Genomic DNA, 24,398 nt, shown 5'->3' with positions numbered 1-24,398 from the left:
TGATGCTGCTTGGCCTGCTGTGCTCATCCAGCTCTATACCTTGTTATCTCAGATTTTCCAGCATCTGCAGTTCCTACTACCTCTGACCTAATTAGGGACAGTCAGCCTGGCTTTGTGTAGGGCAGGTCATGTCTTACAAACTTGAATTTTTTCAAGGAGGTGACGAAAATGATCGATGAGGATAGAGCAGTGAATGTTGTTTACATGGATTTTAGTAAGGCTTTTGACAAGGCCCTTCGTAGTAGGCTCATCCAAAAGATTACGATGCTGGGGATCCATGATGACCTGGCCATAGATTCAGAATTGGCTTGCCCATAGAAGCCAGAGCGTCGTGGTGGAAGGGTGTTTTTACGGGCTGAAGGTCCGTGACTAGTGGTGTTCTGAGGGATCTGTGCAGGGATCTCTGCCGTTTGTGATTTATACAAATGATTTTAATTAAACTGTAGAGTGGGTTAGTAAGTTCGCAGACAATAAAGATTGGTGGAGTGTGTACAGTGTAGAAAGTTGTCAAAAGGATACAGCTGGATACAGACCAGTTGCAGGTATGGGCAGAGAAATGGCAGATGGAACTTAATCCAGTTAAACGCGAGGTGCTACACTTTGGGAGATCAAATGTTAAGGAAGAGTATCAGTTAAATTGCAGGGCCCTGCACAGCATTGATGTACAGAGGGACCTTGGGGTTCAAATCCATAGCTCCCTGAAAGTGGCCTTGGGTGGTAATGAAGGCATATGGCATGCTTGCCTTTACTAGTCACGGAATGAAGTACAAAAGTCAGATGTCATGTTGCAGCTTTATAAGACTTTGGTTAGATGGCACTTAAGAGTACTGCGTTCAATTCTGGTCCCCACATTACAGGAAGGATGTGGAAGCTTGCGAGAGGGTGCAGAAGAGGTTTACCAGGATGCTGCCTGGATTAGAGGGTATGAGTTATAAAGGAGAGGCTAGGAAAACTTGGGTGGTTCTCTCTGGAGCGACAGAGGCGGTGGGGGGGGTGGATTTGTTAGAAGTCTATAGAATTTTGAGGTGCACAGATAGGGTTGACAGTCAGAATCTTTTTCTCCCAGAGTTGAAATGTTTAATACTATGGGGGCAAGCAGTTAAAGGTGAAAGGTGGTAAGGTCAAAGGAGACACGAGGGGCAAGTTTTTCCAAACACAGTGGTAGGAGTCCACAACATGCTGCTGGGGCAGTGGAGGAGGTAGATACAATAGGGGTGTTTAAAGGAGCTTTTTGATAAGCACATGAATATGCAAGAAATAGAGGGTTACAGACCAAGGGCAGACAGGAGGGATTAGTTTGATTTGGCATCATGTTTGGCACAACATCATGTGCCAAAGGACCTGTCCCTGTGCTGTACAGTTCTACAATCTATGTTCTATGAAGATATAGGTGGGTTGGTCAGATAGGGAGACCAATGGCAAATGGTATAATATCCTGACAAGTGTGAGGTGATGCACTTTGGAAGAAACAACAAGATGAAGGGAGGATTTAATAACTGGCAGGACATTGGGTAGCTTACAGAAGTAGAGGGAATTTGGGTAATTATTCAATAAATCGCTGAAGTTGGCAGAGCAACTGAATAGGATAGTTAAGGTGGCATATGGGACACTTGCTTTCAATCAGTCGTGGCATTGAGTACAAGAGCAAGGAGGAATGTTGGAGTTGCAGAGCAGTGAGCGCTGTTCTGGTCACCTTATTACAGGAAGGGATATAAAGCACAGGTGGGGTAAAGAGGAGGTTCATCAGGATATTGCCTGGGATGAAGAAACTGAGCTATAAAGACAGACTTGATAGGCTCAGATTGTTTTCTTTAGAGCAGGGAGGACATGATTGAGGTGTATAACATTAGGAGAGGTACGGACATGGTGGATAGAGAGCAGCTGTTCGCCTTGGTTGAGGGGTCATTCACAAAAAGGGGCATAGTTTGAGGTTATGGGGTAGGAGATTCAGAGGGAATCTGGGAAAAAACCTTTTTTCACTCAGCAGGAGTTAGGAATCTGTAATGCACTACCTGGGAAGGTAATGGAGGCTGGAAATCTCACAACCTTCAAAAAAGTATTTGGATGAACATTTCAAAATATCATAACATTCAAAGATATGGGACAAGTGCAAGGAATTAGGATTCGGGCAACTTTAGCCGTTGTTCTGCTGACGCAGACTCCACGATCCAAAAGAGGACCTTTTTCTGCACTATATGAATCGACTATCCTCCTTCAGTTGATGAATCAGAGCTTCTCCATGTTGAACAACACTTACAGGAAGCACAGAGAGTGGCAAGGACACAGTATATACTCCAGGTAGGGGAATTCAACGTCCATCACCAAACAGTGGCTCAGCAGCAGCCTACTAATCAAGCCTGCCGAGTTCTAAAAGGACATTGCAGCTGAAGTCCGCAGCAGATGGGGAGGGCAAAAAGCCTATTTGACCTCATTCTCATAAATCTACCTGTGCAGAGACATCTGTCCATGACAATACTAGTAAGACTGACCACCAGAGTCCTTGCAGAGATCAAATTCCACCTTCACATTCAAAATACCGCAGTGTAAGTGCACTATCACTGTGCTAAATGAGACAGACTTTGATCAACAGATCTAGTAACTTAAAACTGGGCACCCACAAAGGACTGTGGCCATCAGCAAAGTCATATCCCAATACAATGCATAATCTCATGGCCCAGCATATCCACCATTACCATCAAGCCAGGGAATCAACCCTTGTAAAAGAGGGCAAGCTAGTACCAGCACAAGGTATACCTAAAAAATGAGATATCATCCTGGTGAAATTACGAAACAGGACTACTTACATGTCAAACAGCAAGTGACAGACAGGAGTGGCTGTTCACCCTCGCACTTGAGAATGCCCTGCAGCCAGAGACATCCTTGACCCTGGCACCACATCAATCTGGAGTCTGTTTTGCAGTCACAAAAACTTTTTCCCTTAATTTTGAATCTTATATCTCTATATTACTACCATTCTTCTGCCTCCCCTCTTGTGCAGAGCCACCTGTAATGCCATAGACCTGCACTACCTGCCTTCCCATACTCTGCCTGGTGGTCACCCATTTTTCTTTCTGCCTGTTCCAATTATACCGCAGTGCAGCCATCTCACTGAACGCCCCGTCCATAATAATGTTAGCATCATGCATTCCCCACAATATGTCGACTTGTACCTCCAGCTTCAGACGTTTATTAAAACTACAAGATAGAGGTGTAGGCTCCTGTGCCCAGAGCTTGCGTACTTTTCTCCTCCTATGTTGTTTTTTTTTGGGCAGAAGGCTGCATTAAGGCTTCTGTTAGGGTCCAGAGCACAGTGACCGCTGATGAGCCCAGAGCGGGGCCTAAGGGATGGCAGCAAGTGGCTGGTGAGCCCCCAGCAGGACTCGAGGCAGCATCAAGGTGGCTGCATGGGCACAGGGACCTGATAATCAGCTGCTACATCGGTGGAGGCCATCGGGAACTTCAGCGTTGAGGTGGTTTCAGCCCAGCATCCAGAGGCCTGAGATTCCTTTGGGTGACTTTCGCCATGTCTTCCTTTCCAGGATTGGTGACAAGACTGATCTTAGGGGAGATTCTGAAGAGTCCTGTGGTCTGGGATTCCAGTATGCAGTGTGGATGGCCTGCTTCAACAGTAGCTTCCAGCCTGGTATTCCAGCAGCACGCATGGAAGTCTTGCAGCGGTATTGTCTTTTCCTGAACCCAGGAGCTGTGAATTCAACTAAGATGGACTTTGTCTTAATTTCTTTTTAATTTGTGCCTTGTTATTAACATAGGCACCATGATATGGCATCTTAAAATACTTCTCACTTTTTATTTGTAAGAGAATACAAGTGACAACAAATGACTATGCTATTTAAAAAATGCACCCTGCCACCAATATTTCACTCAATTTAACAATCTCCACTCATGCTACTTTATACTGGGTTCACCATTTTACTCATACATTGCTTTATACTAGTTTCTGCCAGTCTGCCTCAACATGAAGCTGACTCACTGCACATTACTCCCAGTCCGGTTTCAATATAATTTTTTAATGACTATTGCTCTTCCACTTCCATCCAGCGCCCCATGCAGGTTGATCACGAACTTTGTTTCTCAGGGGAATGCACAGAGTGCCATCTGCCCCCAGCAGCATCCAAAACAGAAGCTGTTAGAGAAGGAAATGGGTTCAACACTACCTTACCTGATGTCTTTTGTATAAAAATAGCTCACTGCAGTTGTCACCTTTCTGCATGTGCACTCTACCTCCACTGTTGATCGCAGCCTTGCAGATGCTCCTCAATGAGCACTGTTCCAGATCCAAAACATGGATGGAGTAGCTTCAGCCACAGATGCTTTCTGCACAGTCACCCTGGACACCAGAAGTAACACAAGAGGTGCATTCTACTAGGCTGAGCTGCCATGCCATGACCGACTCTTAAAATTACTCCTTTATGTTTACCTCCTGTCTGAAAAATACTGAATATATACTAGGAATCTTAATTTACTTTTTATACTTTAAACACTACTCAAAGTAAAACCTAGTCTTTAGATTAAAGACTGTATAGTAGAAACCTCACATTCAGAGGTAGAGGTGGCCTCAATTCAAAACAGCTCACCTGAACGATGGTTAATTGGTGCAAGACTTAGAAAAGTGGCAGTACCAAATGCATTATTTCTTCCTTATTAACAATCACAAGCATTTTCCCCCCAAATGATAGATGTTATGTTAACTAGCCTGGATTCCTGCTTTCTTTCCCTTCTTGAACAAGGGTGCTAAATTAGCTATTTAGACAGTGAGTTCTAGAATATGTCAATCAACATCTCAATATCTCTGCAACCACTTCCTTAACCTGCATTCAAGGGTTTTTAATCAGGTCTAGGCACCATGTCTACCCTTCAGTCCCAATAGTTTGTTCATTGCTTTGCTCCTCATGACAAAGACTGTTGCAAGATTATTCTTCCCATCAGCATCTCGTTTATCTGTTATCTTTGGGGTGTTTATATAGTCTCCATCATGAAGATAGATGCAAAAACATTGCTTTAAATCATCTCCCATTACACTGTTCCCCAGCTGCATTCTCCAAGGGTTCCAGTTACTTTAGCTACATTTTTATGTACTTGTAGAATCTTGTGCTTTTTTGTTTTAATATATCTCTCATCAACTTGCTTTTGCAATCAGGTTTCTCTGGCTTAGTTTTTTTTAAAGTCACCCACCTTAAAATGTTCCCAGTCTTCTGGCCTACAACTACTTTTTTTTTGCCACTCACGTGTAGACGTTGATTGGACATTCTCCTTGACTGCCTTTGTTAACCACAGGTGGCTCATCCTTCTCATCAAATCCTTTTTAAACCAGAAAAAAAATTTTGCTGATCTTATGAAATGTCTCCTAAATGTCTGCCACTGCTCATCTGTTGACTTTTCCCTTAGTCTACACTCCCAGCCTACTTTAGATATCCTTCTTCCCACCTCAACTGTCCTTATTTAAAAAAAAAGAGTGGATACTGTTTTGACATCAGTTACTTTCTCTCAAAGTGAATTTTAAATTCTATTTTGTGATCACTACCCACTAGAGGATTCTTAAAGACAAGATTTCCTATTAAAATCTTACCTCGTTACACATTAACAGATCTACACAGCTGTTCCAGATAGGTTTTCTAATACACAGCTCTCTGAAACAATTCCTGATGCACTGTAGAAATTCATCTTTCACATTACCCTGTCCATTTGTCTAGTCAATATGCAAATCAAAGATCACATTACAATTGTAGCATCCTTCTTACATGCCTCCATTATTTTCTGATTTATCCTTTATCATATGGTAAGGCAATTCTGCAGTGGCCTATAAAGGTGACTCATTTCCATGACTTATATTGCTTGCTATTCCTTATTTCTACCCAAATTTATTTAACATCATGATCTATTGCACTTATGTCACTGATACCTTCCTTTATCAACACTACCTCACCTCCTTTTACTTTTTGTCTATGTTTCTGGAGAAGTTAAATATCATTGAATATTAAGTTCCCACTCTTAGCCATACTGGAACTAAGTCTCTAACACCTATCAAGTCATTTATTTCTACATGTGCCTTCAACTCTTATCTGGTTAGAAATGCTGCATACATTCAGATAAGAGCCACAGCTCAAGGTATAACCCCTTTCTAGAATTCTTCTTCCTCACTGGGACAAGTCAACCAAGGTTAACCAGGGCACTCAAGGATAGCAGCAAATTAAAGGAAAAAATAAGTAACAATGATCAGTAGTAAGCCAGCACATTGGTAGACTTGTCTTTTCGAATAACAGCAAAGAAAATAAACTTTGAGGGTCACTCTCTGCAGCCTTGATCTCTCATTTCTGTTTGATATTGTAAACTTCCCTTCAACACCAACAACTAAATTAGTGTACAGCCCTGTGTAAAACACTAGTTGTGATTCACCAGGTCATTGGTCCCAACTGGTTCAAACGAAGTCCATCTCAACTGAATGACTGTCATTCCCTTGTACTAATGCCTGTGCCTCCTGAGTTATGGACCCATTTCTCCCAGGACAGTCTTTGAGCCATACTTTCGCTCTCTAATCTTATTTACCCAATACACACGGCTTAGGTAGAAATCAAGGGATCAGCACTTGTATGTTTCTGCTTTATCATTTTGCCCTGAATTGCTTGTATCATTCCAGAGAACCTCTTTCCTAGGGCTAGAAAGGAAAAAATACAAAACACATTACAACCATCTCTATAACTTCAGCCTCATGAACCCCAGCATTAAGCTGACGGCTGTTATGTCCCTTCTGTACAGGGAATAGCCACCATGGTGCACAATGCTTAGGAGTGAACATAGTATTCCATCATGAGAAATGGACATGGTTCAGTAAAACTGCAGTATTTCCTCGCCTTGAACAGAATACTTTAGACGGCTTGAACCTAAGTAATGGCATGAACCTATTAAATACACTACACTCACCAGAAATAAAACAAAGAAATGTGGAGGCTGAAGATCTGAAATAGAAACAGAAATTGCTAGAAAAAAAAAACTCAGCAAGTCTGGCAGCATCTGTGGGGAGAAAGCAGTGTTAACTTTGAATCCGGTAACTTCATCAGAACTATTGACCAGTATGATGTCTGACACTTACCAGAAGACTGGCTCCAGACTGAAAAAGATTATATGGATACAGTATACGCTCGTAGTGCGATCGAAGAAGTGAGCCCAATGCTTTTCCAGGTGGATATGCCATCTTGTGCGCGATCTTAGACCATCGCCGTTCCTTACAAACTATTTCAAATCCACCTTCTTCTGCAACAAGCTGTAAAAAAAAGCAGCATTAAGTGGTATACAGTCCATGAAGCATGAATAGCCAAAATAAAAATCACTGCGCCAATGAATATATTATAATGACCAAAGTATCCTGGAATTTGAAAGCTATAATATTTCAACTATGTCAATCAAAACTTGGAACACTCTCCCTCGCATCTTTCAGAAACGTAGAAGATAAGAGCAGGAGGTGGCCATTCGGCCCTTTGAGCCTGCTCCGCTATTCATCATGATCATGGCTGATTGCCCAACTCAATAGCCTAATCCTGCTTTCTCCCATAATCTTTGATCCCATTCGCCCCAAGTGCTATATCTAGCCGCCTCTTGAATACATTCAATGTTTTGCCATCAACTACTGCCTGTTGTAATGAATTTCACAGGCTCACCACTCTTTGGGTGAAGACATGTCTCCTCATCTCCATCCTAAAAGGTTTAGGCCAAATCCTCAGACTGTGACGCCTGGTCCTGGGCACGCACACGCACACACCATCAGAAACATCCTCCCTGCATCTACCCTATCTACTCCTGTGAAAATTTCAAGTCTGAGAGATCCCCCTTCATTCATCTGAACTCCAGCAAAAACAATCCTCACCAAGTCAAATCTCTCCTCATACGTCAGTTGCACCATCCCCAGAATGAGCGTGGGAAACCTTTGTGGACTCCCTCGAAAGCAAGAGCATCCTTCCTCAGAAATGGATACCAAAATTGCACACAATATTCCAGGTGTGGTTTCACCAAGGCCCTGTAAAACTACAAATACACATCCCTGCTCCAGTACTCAAAACCTCTCTCAAATGAAGGCCAACATACCATTTGCCTTCTTTACTGCCTGCTGCACCTGCACGCTTACCTTCAGCGACTGGTGCACAAGGACATCCAGGTTCTACTGTACACTCCCCTCTCCTAATTTACAGCCATTCAGGTAGTAATCTGCCTTCTTGTTTTTGCTTCCAAAGTGAATAGCCTCACATTTATCCAAATTATACTGCATCTGCCATTGATTTGCCCATTCACCCAACCTGTCCAGATCATGCTTAAGGATCTCTGCATCCTCGTCACAGTTCATGCTCCCACCCAACTTGGTATCATGTGCAAACATGGAGAGGTTAAATTTGTTCCCTCATCCAGCACCTGTGACACCCCACTAGTTAATGTCTGCCAATTTGAAGAGGACCCATTAATTCCTACGGTTTCCTCTCTGCCAACCAGTTTTCTATCTATTTCAATACACATCCCCAAATCCCATGCGCTTTAATCTTGCGCATTAATCTCTTATGCAGGACTTCATCAAACGCTTTCTGAAAGTTCAAATATACTGCATCGACTTGCTCCCCCTTGTCAACTCTACTAGTTAGATGTTCATTGAATTCCAGCAGATTTGTCAAGCACGATTTCTCCTTCATAAATCCATGCTGACTCTGTCTGATCCTGCCACTGCTTTCTAAATGCTCTGCTATAAAATCCTCGATAATGGATTTGAGAATTTTCCCCATTACCGATATTAGGCTCACCGGTCTATAATTCCCCGTTTTCTCTCTACCTCCCTTTTTGAATAGGGGAGTGACAGCAGCCACTCTCCAATCTGCAGGGACTGTTTCAGAGTCTACAGAATCCTGGAGGATGACCACAATTGCATCCGCTATTTCTACATCCACTTCAAGTACTCTGGGATGTAGATTATCAGGCCCGGAGGATTTAGCTGCCTTCAAACTCATCAATTTTCCCAGCACCATTTCTCTACTAATATTGAACTCCTTCAATTATTCCTTCTCACTAAACCTTTCATTCTCCAAAGCATGAATTCAATTGCTCAGCTATTTCTTTGTCCCCTGTTATACATTCCCCAATTCTGTCTGTAGGTGTCCTACCTTTGTCTTCACCAATCTCTTTCTCTTCATGTACTTACTAGAAACTCGTAGTGTCAGTCTTTATGCTCCCTGCAAGCTTACTTTCATACTTTATTTTCCCCTTTTAATCAATCCCCTGGTTGTTTTTTGCTGAATTCTAAACTGGTCCCAATCCTCAGACACATTTTTCTTGGCCCATCTGTATGCTTCTTCCTTGGATCGGATACTCTCTTATTTCCTTTGTAAGCTGCAGATTGGCCCTCTTACCCATTTTGCTTTTGCGACAGATTGAAATAAACATTTGTTGCAGGTCCCCCGTGCATTCCTTGAATGTTTGCCATTGCCTATCCACTATCATCCCTTTAAGTAACTCTCCCCAATCTATCAAGGTCAACTCCGCATCATACAGTCATAGCTTCATTTATTAAGATTCAGCACCCTAGTCTCCGAATCAACAACTCACTCTCTATCTTGATAGAATTTCATCATGCTATGGTCGCTCATCCCCAAGGGATCTCACAACTAGATCGACAATGATTCCCTCTCATTCTCTAGTTGGTTCCTCCACTTGTTGGTCAAGAAAACCATCCCGTATACAGTCCAGGAATTCCCTCTCTACAGCATTGGGCAAATCAAATTAGCCACAATTTATGTGCCGATTAAAGTCACCCACGAGCACCAATATTCCCTTATCACATGCATCTCTAATTTCCTGTTTAATGCCATTCTCGACATCAGCACTGCAGTTTGGGGGTCTATACATGACACCCACTCATGTTTTTGTCCCTTTGGTATTTCTCAACTCTATCCATACAGACTCCACATTGTCAGAGCTAGTTTCACTTCTCACCATTGAGAGAATTTCCTCTAACCAACAATGCCACTCCACCATCTTTTCCTTTTCACCTGAACTTCCTAAATACTGAATATCCTGGAACATTCAGTTCCCATGCCAGGTCACCCTGCAGCCATGTCTCCATAATCCCAATTATATCGTACCCATTTACATCTACCTGCACGATTAAGTTCATCCACTTCATTGCAAATGCTCCGTGCATTAAGGCAGAAACCCTTTAAGCTTGTCTTTTTAACACTGTTTGTCATGGTCTTTTCTCAACAAACCCGTTTGGATTTTGTCCTTGGTTTCTCTGCCTATCGCTTTTCTTATTCCCTTTTCGACCTTTTATTTCGGTCCTTGCTGCCTTCCTCTGACTCCTTACATAGGTTCCCATCCCACTAGCATATTAGTTTAAACCCTCCTCAATCGCTCTCGCAAACAGTGTCCCAGGACATCAGTCCCAGTGGCACCCAGGTGTAACCCATCCAATTTGTACAGGTCCCACCTCCTCCAGAACTGGTCCTAATGTCCCAGGAATCTGAAACCCTCACCCGACACCATCTTTTCAGCCATGTACTCGTCCAATATATTCTGTCGTTTCTACCTGGCTAGTACATGGCACAGGTAGTAATCCTGAGATTACCAGACTTCTTAACTTTCTTCCTAGCTCCCTGTTTTCTGCTTTTAGGACCTCATCCTATTTTTAAAAACCTATGTCGTTTGTACCGATGTGTACCACAACCACTGGCTGTTCACCCTTCCCCTCCAGAAAGTCCTGTACCTGCTCGGAAACATCCTTGACCCTAGCACCAGGGAGGCAACGTACCAGCCTGGAGTCTCATTTGCCACCACAGAAACGCCCATTTATTCCCCTTACAATTGAGTCCCCTAAGACTATTGACTTTTTACCCCTCCCCTCTGCAGCAGAACTGTGGTGCAACGAGTTTGGCTGCCAATGCTTTCGAGAGGTCATTCCACTCAGCAGTATCCAAGACGGTATACCTGTTTTGCAGGGGAATGGCCACAGGAGATTCCTGCACTACCTGCCAATCTGTCTTGCTCTGTCTGATAGTCACCAGTTTCCTTCCTGCCTGCAAAGTCTGAGCTGGTGGTGTGATCATCTCTCTACACATACTATCCATGATGCTCTCTGCCTCACAAATGCTCCACACTGTCCCCTACTCCAGCTCTGAAACTCGAGCTTCCAGGAGCTGGAGCTGGAGCAGGAGACGGAGACGCTTCCTGCGCACCTGCTGATCCAGAGGACTGGAACTGTCCCCGACCTGCCACATGAAGCAAGAGGAGTAAACCAAGAATTTGAGCTCTCCTGCCGTGGTTTACTCTTTAAATTAAAGTTTGGACAGTACTTTATATTAGATTAAGTCAAATCCAGTTATCTGTGGCCCTTTCTTCCTGGTCCATGTACTACCCTTACAGATTAGAAGCAAAAAAAAAAAAACAAAAAAGCACTGCAAGTCATAGAAGCTGTAAGGACTTACCTAGTACTCACCAATCAGCTCTCTCCCTTGTAGTCGCCTGCAGCAGGGCAAGATCACTCATTTTCCCTTGCTTGTGGTCCTCAGAGTGACTTTTCTTTTGGTTAGAGGAGGAGGGACCACTTTAACACTACCCTGTTCCCTGGCCAACATCTTTGTCTCAGGTTTGCTGCAGTGCTCCAGCAAAGTTCAGCACAAACTGGACAAACACCTCATTTTCCACTGGGGGGAGCCTGCAACCCTTTGGATTTGATATCAAGTTCAAAAATTTTAGGGCCTAAACTCTCCCATGTCCTAACCCCCTACCCTACACACAAGGCCTTTTTAATCACTATGTAATGGCAGGTTACCTTTTGCTAGTCACTAACCAACCCCATGAACAGCTAGTCACCCTCCTAGCCAGATCTTTATCAACTCCTTTGTCTATCAACTGCTCTTCGCTTTCTTCAGGCTCCAGCCTTTATCCTATCGTTTACTCCCTATCCCCTCCCGACCCAATCTTCTGTATGTAAACAGACAGATTCCTAGCTACCATCAGTACCGAGGAAGGGTCACCAGACCCGAAATGTTAACTGATTTTTTTCTTCACAGATGCTGCCAGACCCACTGAGCTTTTCCACTAACTTCTGTTTTTGTTCCTGAACTGAGGGTGTCTTGCTGCGGTCCTCCTTCTGGTAGTGGAGACTGCGCCAATTCAAATCTTTACCCTGACCATCAATCAATGTCGTCACAGCCTTCTCACTACAGTATCTGCATCACTTACTTTTCTATTCACTACACTCAAGTCTTGTTTCTATATGTTTAAAACTTTCAAATGCCTCTTGACGTATTAATTAATCGACAAACCAACTTTTTAGAGCCAAGGGCTGAAAGAAAAGCCAGAAACTTCAGCAGAAATAAACGCTGAAAATGGTAAAAATAGTGAGCAGATCAATGCCATCTGGGGTGAGAGGGGAAAAGTTAATGTCTTTGGAGGACAAATTCCTTGAATGTGCAGGAGATGGTTTTCTCAAGAGCAGCATGTTGAGAAACCAAAGAAACCAGCTATTTTACAATTAGTATTATGCAATAAACAAGGACAAGATAATAATCTTACTGTGAAAAGAACCTTTGGAGAGAACAGTAACCATAATATCCTACTATAGCAGCTGCATTTGTATGCAGCTGTTCAGAATCTACAATGATTTGAAAATGAGGATCAAGTGTTATATTGCCCAGTTTGCAGGTGACAATACTAATTGCAAAAGGTGTGTTGCGAGTATGATTGATGCTATGGTGCAAGCAGGATTTGGACAGGTCGAGTAGGCAAGAACATAACAGATAGCACATAAGTGGTTAAGTGAGAGACAGATCTGATGGAGTTTGCTGGGCAGCAAAGTGAAGACGTGATGACAGAGATGGAGACAGGTGTACATTCTTGAGACACGTACTTCATCTCAATACCAAAGACATAATATAAATCTTACCTTGTTGAGTAAAAACAAATCCAAGATCTTCCTTTCCACATGTGGAATTTTTAATGTTGAGCCCTGTAGCTCCCAGAATTTTGCTATCTGGTCAAGAAAATTGAGTTTTACTCTGGTCTGAGCCTGTGAACAGATCAGAGGAGTTTTTTTTTCTTTACAGATTGCACTTTTTTTAAAATTCCTTTTAGGCAATGCATAGACTTTCAACCATACAGCACATATCTCAAATCAAAGATTCGCATACACTTAGTTACGTATGTAATAAGATAGCTACCATTTGTATACAAGGTATATGAGGCAAAGAGAATATACATACACAAGTGAAGATTTATACAGCACCCATTTTTTTTCAGGATGGCATAAAATGCTTCAAAGCCATTTGAACAATTCCCTTACATTGTGGAACACAGACAACTTGCACACAGCACAATCCAAATTACTGCAAGAGTGTATGTGACTAGGAAACTTGCACGTTTACAGAAATGTTGAGCTGGGGCCAGAATTCAGGTACAGGAGGGGGTAGGGATCAGGAAACAATTTGAAAAGTGATATACAAAAATCTCAGTGCAAAACAAATTTCACAGAAAATCTGTCACACAATGCAATCAGTGCAAATGGGTATAATACCCAAATTCACATACAGACCAAAATGACAACATACCTCAAGTTCATTCAGTCTCTGAATTCGTGGGGTGAAGTGCAGTTTATCAACGTCACAAGCAAAGGGCGGCTGCCAATTCTGTAACAAAAGAGGAGGTTCTGATCTTCGACCTCAACTTTACCTTCTACCTACTCTGCCTACCTACTTTTTCCATCCATCACCCTTTCACCTACACCATATCCTGCCTGCTCCTCCGCTCCCACCCCACTTCAACTCACCCACCCATCCCCAACCTCTTCAATCCCACCTCTTCCTTCAAAACCCCAACCACTCATACCCACCTTTTAATCCCCTCTGCCCAACCCTCTGCCAGCAACCTCATCCTCCATACCCCTTCCTCCTCCCCAGCTACCATTCTGCCGCTCTCTCACCGCTCCTTCCCCACCCCCACTGTTATCCCACCTCTCCCCTTTCCTTCCCCCCCCCATCCCTCTTTCTCTCCCCTTCTGCTGCTATTCCACCTCTCCCCTTCTGCTGCTATTCCACCTCTCCCCACCCCTCTTTCCTTCCCACCCCCACCGCTACTATCCCACCCATCCCCTTCCTCCCTCTACCTACACTATCTCCACACCTTCCTTTTCCCCTCCCTCTTCTCACACAAAGGAAGTCCCGGCTGGATCCGCCATATTGAAAACTTTGCTGCCACCTCGGAAGTTTGTACAGGTGCTGATGGCCGGGACTCCGCCAACTCCCTCCCCGCGTCCATCCCAGGGAGACAGCCCGTCCTCCCAGAGAAGCCTCACCTGTGGCGGACGGACTTTGCAGATGCCAGTTTTCTCGGCGATGGGCCGGATCTTGCTGATGAAACTGAAGGGGTCGGCGAACTCCTCCGGAGTGGGTTCGAAGACCGGGCACTCGGGCGGGGGGATGAACTCCACCGCCGGGTTCATGGTGTTGCCTGCCGGGGGACTCAGTGCGATAGCGGCCCGGCCTCGGGCGACGGTTACTGGCGGTTCCGTGTCGCGGCGCCCCGGCCTCGCGCTGTACTCCGTGTCGCGGCGCCCCGGCCTCGCGCTGTACTCAGCGTCGCGGCGCCCCGGCCTCGTACCGACCTTGGTGTCACGGCGCCCCGGCCTCACGCGATATTCGGTGTCGCGGCCCCCCCAGGCCTCGAGCCGATCACCAGCTTTTTTTTTTCCGTTGCTCCGTCTCGCTCTGAAACGGCGCAGCACCGCCTCACACTCGGCCAGCTCCTTCCGCGCAGCAACCAGTTCGCGCGAACACACCGCCGGTGCGCCCCAACGTACAGCGTACAATCGCTGCGAAACGAGCTCTGCCCGCCCAGCATCGACGCCGCAACACACTGAAGGTCTGAAATCGAACCGGAGCAACGTAGTGACCGTCTGTTTATATCGAGCGCATTGATACAATACTTCAATCGTGAGGCGATGGCTAGCTCCGGCACTCTTTGTTTAAAAGCCATTCTCCTCGGTGGTGATTGGCTACTGACGGCCAGGGGCCCTGGCTGGACGGTAAAGGGAGGGTGCAAACAGGGACCAAACGAGGAGCGCGAGGGTCAGCAGCGTTGGCCCTCCCCATCCCTACATCCCCCCTAGTCCTCCCTTCTCCTTACCCCATATCTCTTAACATCCCACACCTCGTTCCCCCCCCCCATCTCTTACTTCCCCAACACCACACCTCTCCCCATCATCACCACCCTTCCAACTCTTCCCTCCCCTATACCTCTCAAGGAAGAGAAGATTCAAAGTGAACATATAAGAACAAGCCTGGAGAAATCATGATGGGGAACCATATAATCACAGAGGAGTTAAATGAATACTTTGCATAAGTCTTCACAAAAGAAGATACTACTAGAATTCTAAATTTACTAAATATTCAATGAAAAAATGACAGGGAAAAAAATACAATAACTATCACTGGAGGAAACTACCGTTAGGGAAACTAATGGGCCTTAAAGGCTGGTAGATCCCCTCTGAAGAAGGGTCACTGGACCAGAGACCTTTTTTCTGCTTTCTCCAATTTTTGATTTAGGTGCCTTGGACCTGAGAGAATGTATCCTAGGGTATTAGAGGAAGTAGCAACAGAGATAGTGGATTCAGGGGTAGTAATCTTTCAGGAATCCTGAGATGGTTGCAAAGTCCAGAGGATTGGAAAACTGCCAGTTAGCCTTTCTTTAAAAAAGGGAAGAAAACAAAGGCGCGTCTGTTGTTAGGTAAATGTTACAGTATTATAAAGGATGCATTTACAATGATCATGCAGAGTCAGCATGGCTTCATGAAGGGGAAATCATGCCTGACAAATTTACTAGAATTCTTTGAGGAGGTAACAAGCAGGAAAGATAAAGGGAAAACAGCAGATGTGATTTATTAGGAATTTCAGAAGGTATTTGGTAAGATACCACACATTAGGCTACTTAATAACAAGACCTCTTGGTTTTGGAAGAAGTGTATTGGCATTGATCAAGAATAGGCTAACTAATCAATAACAGAGAGTCAGGATAAGGATGCATTTTCAGGCCGGCAACGTGTACCTAGTGGTGTGTGACAGGGATCAATGTTGGATCCACAGTTATTTAAGATATATATTAAAGATTTAATTGAGGAAAGTGAATGTATTATCGCCAGTTTTGCAGATGATACAAATAGGTGGGAAGGCAAGTGGTAAAGATGGCACAATGAGTCTGTAGAGGAATACAGACAGCTTAAGTGAGTGGGTAAAAACTCGGTAAATAGAATATAATGTGGTGAAATGTGAGGTTATGCCCTTTTGCAGGAAGAATAGAGAAGTGAATATTATTTAAATAAAGAAAGACCACAGAAAGCTAGCTTACTGGGTATGAAGCGATTTTCTTATAAGAAGAAATTGAGCAGCTTGGGCCTGTACTCAAACGTATAAAATTCTTAGGGAACTTGACACGGTAGATATGGAAAAGTTCTTTCACCTTGGTGAAGAGTCTGGGACCACAGAGCATAATCTCAGAAAATGGGGTCACACATTTAAGATAGAGATGAGAAGAAATTTCTTGTCTTGGAGAGTAGTGAATCTATGGATTTTTTTTACCACAGAGAGCTGTTGAGATTGGGTCATTAACAACATTCAAGGCTGAGATAAACAGATTTTTAATCAGTCCGAGAATCAAGGGTTATGGGGATAGGCAGGAAAGTGGAGATGAGGATTATCAGATCAACCATGATCTCATTGAATGGTGGAGCAGACTCAATAGAATGAATGGCCTACATCTGCTCCTACATATTTTGGTCTTATTTTGCATTTAAACTAGCATTTCTGTCAATCATATCACAGCAATAAATTCTTCAAGACCTATCATAGTGTTATGTTCCCATCGATGATAATACTGGTCAAGTTAGATCCCAGTGTGATGCTTGATTGACTCTAAGTATCATTTTATAATTTGGTTACTGCGGGGCTAGGTCACCGAACGTATTTACGTGAGGCTATGAATATACTTTTGACAAAAGAACATAAATATTACACATGATGGTGGTAAGATTAACTTCCACCAATTAACTTAGTATGTCCAGCCTTATTACAATAAAAGCATATTATTTTCTTTTTCTGTCTCTTGTGTTCACCTTTATTATTTTGGCATCCTTCTGTTTGTTCCCTAAAACTTCTATTTTTTTCGTCCTCAGTTTTTCTGTTTCTCCAGTTTCTTTGTGGATCCCATGTGACTATTTCCCAATTTATAACCGAGAGATACTATTTTGGAATTCTTCTACAATCATGCTTTCCTTCACAGTTTTCAAAACTTTTCTCTAACTTCAGTGATCAAAACCATTGATTCCATGGCATTGCATCTTATTTTACAAATTCTATAAATATCTAATTGAGGAACATCAGGGAAATACAATGAATAATATTACTTTTTTAACCATTTCAGATGGTTATTCTGGCAAACCCATGTACACGCTTATAGCTGTGTCAGTAAAAATACACTATAACATTAAGGCCCAAACATCTTTTGACTACTTCACCTTCATAGCTACCTTTTCAAATGAGGTGAAACATCTTTCTTCTCCAACCTCTAAATTTAGGCACTAAATATGAATATTTAGTTAAATCAAGTAATCCTCATTTGAACCAGAAACATCCTTTAAGCTATTACCTCTTCTTGCTTCCCTTACTCCTTTACAATGTTTCTGTCTTCATATTGTCTGTATTCTCTCTCCTTTGAGCATTAAGCTTTTTAATTTCTTTTCTCTTTCATTTTCTTTATCCTATCTTCCCAATCTTTCTTTGTTTTACTTTCTCCTCACTTTCCAATTCCAAGATCTCTGATTTCCATTTTTCTCCTTTTCTGTTTCATTTAATTTGTTTGTCATTTCTAACTTAGTCTTAGCTAATTCTAAATGGTCGCACGTCAATATAATGCTTTTCTCCTTTTATTCTGAATGTTGAGTAATCATTTTAAGCACCCATCTTTACAAGATCCTGCTTTTATTTATACCTTCAACTTATCTGCTGACTCTCTTAGTATAACTTTCATGAAAGATGTCGAATAATCTACTGTTCTATCTTCCACTCCCAGAAAAGTCTTGGCAATAGGCAATGCGACATTGAAAGTCCAATCTGTGTAATATACTTCACAACGACACTCCTGGTTTTCTCATCAATACCTTCACATACTTCATCACATAGACAAAGAAGTTTGTCAAATAATAGGTGCAAAGCCCACATGATGCTTATTATGTCAAAACTAAGGGTTAACATAAAATAACATAATTAATAGTTAATTAAAATATCCACTAGAGAAGACCATAACAGTATACCGAACAATATCAGAAATAATCAAAGAATGCACAACAGTTTTAATAGAAATGAAGCAGATCTGACACCAGTTTAAAGGGTTCAAAACAAAACATCTAATTACATGTACTAACAGAGACAAAAGATTGAAAGCTGTAATAGTTGTGGATGCATTCATGAATGCTGGCCAGGCCTTGTTAACATGAAATGACATAGTGTCCTTATTGAAAAATATGACTACACAGTCCAAAGCAGCTACAAGAGGATGTCTAAAATAATTTACCTCTGAAGTGATTGAATTAATTCACAGGAAAAAAATGTGAGGGTTGCTTACAATGTAATAATCAAGTAACAAAAACATTCAAAGTGATTAGAAGTGGAAAATCCTGTGAGCAACCTCTTTTATGTTTTGTGATGTTCCAGGCTCACTTCTGCTCCTATTACACCCAAACTCATAGAAGCCTACAACATTGTCTGCATGGATGGGTTATCATATGAATTTAAAGCAAATTGGTAACATTGCCTCAAGTGAATGAAGCAAACAGTTAGTGAATTACTTTTATATAGTGTCTTTTCACCTTCTCAGGAAACCCCAATGTGTTTTGCAGCTATTTGATAACTGTAGTCACTATTTTAATGCAAGCAACACAACATTAAATTACACAAAGCAAGCTCTCAGAAAGAATGCCAAGATGGACTAGTTATTTTTGTGCTGTTGATTAGGGGAGGAGTATTAACTAGGACATCAGGAGAATTCTCCCATTGTTTTTCCAAATATTGCCTTAGGACATTTCACATCTTCTGAACAACACCCTCGCTTATATTCTGCTTGGGAACCCTGCAGCCCAATGGTATCAATGTGGATTTCACAAGTTTCAAAATCTCCCCTCCCCCCACCGCATCCCAAAACCAGTCCAGCTCGTCCCTGCCTCCCTAACCTGTTCTTCCTCCCACCTATCCCCTCCTCCCACCTCAAGCCGCACCTCCATCTCCTACCAACCAACCTCATCCCGCCCCCTTGACCTGTCCGTCCTCCCTGGACTGACCTATCCCCTTCCTAACTCCCTACCTACACTCACCCTTCCTGGACCCATCCCCGCCTCTTCAACCTGTTTGTTTCCTCTCCACCTATCCTCTCCTCTATCCCTCTTCTATCCGCCTCCCACTCTCTCCCTATTTATTTCAAAACCCCCTTCCCCTCCCCCTTTTCTGATGAAGGGTCTAGGCCCGAAACGTCAGCCTCTCTGCTCCTATGATGCTGCTTGGCCTGCTGTGTTCATCCAGCCCTGCACCTTGTTGTCTCTGTACCCTCGCTTATGGTCTTTTTTTGCATTTGGGACTTGTGAGCATCACTGCCCAGACCAGAATTTATTACCAATTCTTAATTGCCCTGGTGTTAATGAGCTGAAATTTTGAATTGCTACACTCTGTGTTGTGTAGGACCTCCCACAGTGCTTTGAGGAAGCTCCAGGATTTTGACCCTGTGACAGTGAAAGAATGGTGATATACTTCCAAGGTAAGATGGTGCGTGGCTTGGAGACGAACTTGCAGGCAGTGGTGTTCCATTCATTTATCACCCCTTCTAGGTATTAGAGGTTGTGGGTTTGGAAGGTGTTGGCAAAGGAGCTTGAGGAGTTGCTGCAATGCATCTTGTTACTGTGCATTGAAGATAGACTTCCACATGACTGGCCTATAGTTTCCTGTTTTCTGCCTCTGCCCCTTCTTGAATAGAGGGGTTTATGCAGCATCTCAAGATTTGTACTCTGTACTGATCGGCTTCAGAATTTATTTGCCATTAATTAAGGACCATGATCATCCTAAGAGATTTGTCTTGAGGTGCAGAGACAGATAGCTCCTGCACAGTTTAGTGCCTAGGAACACCAATAATGGTAAGAGGTATTTGACATAAGCACAAACATCATGTAAACATTTAATTGCACTGAAATTGTATTTGCAAAAGCTGTCTTGGCAAAGGTTGGACACTCAAATTTGAAAGCTAGTTGAAGTAATAGTGACCATAAAGCTGGCATAAAATGTTGTAAAAATCCATCTGGTTCACTAATGTCATTTAGGGAGGAAAAATCTGCTGTCCTTACCTCCTCTGGCCTACAAGCAACTCCAGAAACACAGAAATGTGATGACTAACTAGAAGGCCTCTCAGTTCAAAGGCATTCAGGAATGGGCAAAAATGCTGGCCTTGCCAGTGACACCCCATTCCATGAATGCAGAAATTTTAAAATGTTCTTATCAACATACTTGAGAACTTCTTCCCTTTATGTTATTACTATCCCAGCCTATACTAGGATAACTGAAGTCTCCTACTATCAATACTCAGTCGTGTTTACAGCTCTGTTATCACCATAACATCATGTTCCGTAGTGGTTAGTTGCACCTGCACCTCATCAAATCTTATTTATCACACTTCATGCACTTACACAAATGCATTGTAAACATACCTACACCTATATTCTGAAAACATCAACTTTAATGCAGTGACAAACAAAATTATAATGCAATTAAACAAAAATACCCTTACTCAATATAGAACTCTGGGCTCTCAACCAGATTGATAACCCATCATTGTGTAGAGATGTTGTGATGCTTCATTCTGCTTGGAGTTTGGTGGCAATAAAATGTCACAGGCTCACCAGCTATGTCATATAATTGCCTTGGCACATGCACTATCTGCTCCCTCATCAGAATCATCACCTTCTCCTTCGTCCTGATTTGCAGAAACATCTGATCCATCCATCTCCTCTTCAAAAAATTCCCATCCCAGTTCCCAAGCGAGATTGTACATGTTTGGCAAGAACTGAAACACCCTGCCTGAGTGGCACAAACAGCAGAAATTCATATTTACCAAGACAAGTATCTGCTAATTCCTTGCTGTTTTTGAGTCTTGGCCAGTATTCATAGAATCAGAGAAGTGTTACGTTACAGGAGAAAATAGGTGGCACAGTGGCTCAGTGGTTAGCACTGCTACTTCACAGTGCCAGGAACCTTGGTTTGATTCCACCCTCAGGTGACTGTCTGTGTGGAATTTGCACATTCTCCCCGTGCCTGCGTCGGTTTCCTCCTGGTGCTCCGGTTTCCTCCCACAGTCACAGAGTTGTGCAGGCTGGGTGGATTAGTGTTCAGGCATGTGTAGTTAGGTGGGTTATAGGGGGGTGGGTCAGGGTGGGATGCTGAGAGTCGGTGTGGACTTGTTGGGCTGAAGGGCCTGTTTCCACATTGTAGGGAATCTGTGATCTATGAAAAACCATTTATCCCAGCATTCCTGCACCAGCTCTCTGACTGAGGATTTTGAATTAATGTAGTTTTCTTGCCTTTTCCCCATATCTGTACACATTATTTCTTTTTAAATAATCATCCAATGTCCTCTTGAATGCCTCAGTTGAACCTGCCTATACCATAATCCCATGCAGTTTTCAAACCTGAAACGCTCGTGAAAAGGATTTTCTCACTTCACATTTGCTTCCTTTGCAAATCACTTTAAATTTATACCTTGTCATACTTGACCCTTTTCCAAACGGGAACAGTTTCTCCCTATCTATCAAGCCACCTCAAGATTTTAAAATCTTTTACCAAATCTCCTCTTATCCTTCTTTTTCCAAGATAAGCAATCCTAATTTCTCCAATCTATCCTCATAATTTATGTTTATCAACCCTGGAATTTTTCTTGTAAATTGCTTCTACACTATCTCCAATGCATTCCCATAACGTAGCATCCAGAACTGTACACAGTATTCCAGCTGAGGTCTAACAAGTGGCATACACTAACAAGTGTTTTATACTAATACACTGCCACATTTGTACCGGTGTCATTAGTTGGGTCTTTTGTGGATATCCCCTGTAAATAAGGATCAAATCCAGCAATTATTGAAGGTCGCAAACTCTTGTGACACCTGCAGGTTAGTCAGGATGCACAAATTGGGAGAGCTCCCTGGGTCATGAACACACTTGAAGGATTTGTTTCTGGTGATCACAGCCCAGTTGTACAGTTAGAGAGTAAAACCCCAATTTGAATATAAATGCTTTTTGCTAACCCTAGGGAGCTCTTAACACCACATGTACAGTCAATTGCCCTTTGTACCTATGGAAATCCTGTGATAGCAACAAATCCCACAGTTGTGACTTCTGTGTGTGTGTTGTGAATCTAACAAATTCAACCATCAAACTCAAACCTTTCTAAATAGGGCATTTGGGACCTTCTTGATTGTGATTATCAGTCTGTGATATTCCAGACTTGTCACCTATGGATCCCTTGAAAGAAGTACTAGTGAAGCAATTCAGTGTGATAACAAGGTGCAGGGCTGGATGAACACAGCAGGCCAAGCAGCATCATAGGAGCAGAGAGGCTGACGTTTCAGGCCTAGACCCTTCATCAGGCCCGAAACGTCAGCCTCTGTGATCCTATGATGCTGCTTGGCCTGCTGTGTTCATCCAGCCCTGCACCTTGTTGTCTCGGATTCTCCAGCATCTGCAGTTCCTACTATCTCCAATTCAGTGTGATGGTGACTTTCTTATAGAATGATGTTTACAACACAGAAGGAGGCCATTCACACCATTGTAACTACACCAGTCAACAAAGATCTAACTACGTTGATCCTGTTTTCCAGCTTTTGACCCATAGCCTTGGAGGGAGTGGTAATGCAAGTGCATATCTAAATACTGCTTAAGAGTTTCTGACTCAACCACCTTTCAGGCAGTCAGTTCCAGGCTTAAAGCACATTCCAAGGGAAAAACATTGTCCTCAACCCTCTTCTGCGCCTTCTACCTCTTATCTTAACCCTATGTTCCCTGTTGTTGAACCATCTACTAATGGAAAAAGTGCCTTCCTATCCACCCTATCCATTCTCCTCATAATCTTATCTACCTCTATCAGGTCCCCTGTCAACCTTCGCTGCCCCAAGGAAAACAACCCTAGCCTATCCAATCCTTCCTCAGAGCTCAGACTCTTCAGCCCAGGCAGCTTCCTGCTATATCTCCTCTGTACCATCTCTAGTGCAGTCATATCCTTCCTATAATGCAGTGGCCAGAACTGCACCCAGTACTCCAATTGTGACCTAACTAGTGTTTTATACTATTCTAGCACAATCTCCTTGCTGTTGTATCCTTTGCCTTGGCCCATAAAGGCAAGTATCCCATTTGTCTTCTTAACCCGCTTATTTACCTGCCCTGCCACTTTCAAGGATCTATGGAAATGCACACCATAGCCACTCTGATCTTTAGTCCTTTAAAGAATCCCAATATAATTTGTTAGCACTCCCTAAGTGTCTAACCTCAGATTTTTCTGGCTTGAATTCCATTTACCATTGCTCTGCCTACCTGACTTGTCCATTGATATCCATCTGCAGATTATGGCTATCCTCCCCACTAGTTATCAGCCTATCATTTTCATGACCCCATGAACATCTTGATCACACCCCTTACATTCAAGTCTAAATCATTAATCTACACCACAGACAGCAAGGGCACCAGGACCAAGCCCTGTGGAACACCATCAGAAACAGACTTGGTCACAGAAACATCCTTTTACCATCAGCCCGAAACGTCAGCCTCTCTGCTCCTGTGATGCTGCTTGGCCTGCTGTGTTCGTCCAGCCCTGCACCCTGTTGTCTCTTTTACCATCAGCCTCTGCTTCCTACCTCTCAGCCAATTTCAGATACAATTTTTTTTTGCCTTAGATCTCATAGACTCTTACTTTCATGACTGGTCTGCCATGAGGATCTTTTTAAAAAAAATACATCAAGTAGCCAGAATAGATGGGACAGAACTGTCTCCGTTGGTGGAGAGATCAATGACTGGGGGCATACATTTAAGGAAAGTGGTATGAGGTTTAAAGAGGATATGAGGAAAACCTTCTTCATTTAGAGGGTGTTGGAACTCAGTTCTTGTTAGGGTGGCAGAGGCAGAAACCCTCATAACATTTAAGAAGTGTTTAGATGTATACTTGTGGTGCCAAGGCATACAAGGCTTTGGGCCAAGTGCTGGAAAATGGGGTTAGAATAGTTAAGGAGTTGGTACAGTCTCAATGGGCTGAAGGGCCTTTTTCTCTGCTATTGACTTGTATGA

General features: G+C 43.0%; 1 protein-coding gene across 2 annotated transcripts in view; it reads right to left on the bottom strand.

Annotated features, from left to right (window-relative positions):
- kdm5ba (lysine (K)-specific demethylase 5Ba) overlaps window positions 1–14,968 on the bottom strand; it is a 174,395-nt gene extending 159,427 nt beyond the window's left edge. For both annotated transcript variants that reach the window (XM_048611957.1, XM_048611958.1), the window contains exons 1-4: window positions 14,339–14,968; window positions 13,596–13,673; window positions 12,935–13,057; window positions 7,109–7,279 (exon numbers count right to left, since the gene is read on the bottom strand). In XM_048611957.1, coding sequence (XP_048467914.1) covers window positions 7,109–7,279; window positions 12,935–13,057; window positions 13,596–13,673; window positions 14,339–14,485 — 519 coding nt within the window. In that variant the 5' untranslated portion in view covers window positions 14,486–14,968. The remainder of the gene's footprint in view (window positions 1–7,108; window positions 7,280–12,934; window positions 13,058–13,595; window positions 13,674–14,338) is intronic.
- Between the last annotated feature and the right edge of the window lie 9,430 nt (window positions 14,969–24,398).

The sequence above is a fragment of the Rhincodon typus genome, chromosome 25, assembly GCF_021869965.1.
Source record: "Rhincodon typus isolate 14 chromosome 25, sRhiTyp1.1, whole genome shotgun sequence".
NCBI lineage: Eukaryota > Metazoa > Chordata > Chondrichthyes > Orectolobiformes > Rhincodontidae > Rhincodon > Rhincodon typus.
This window is presented reverse-complemented; position numbering and strand designations above follow the sequence as displayed.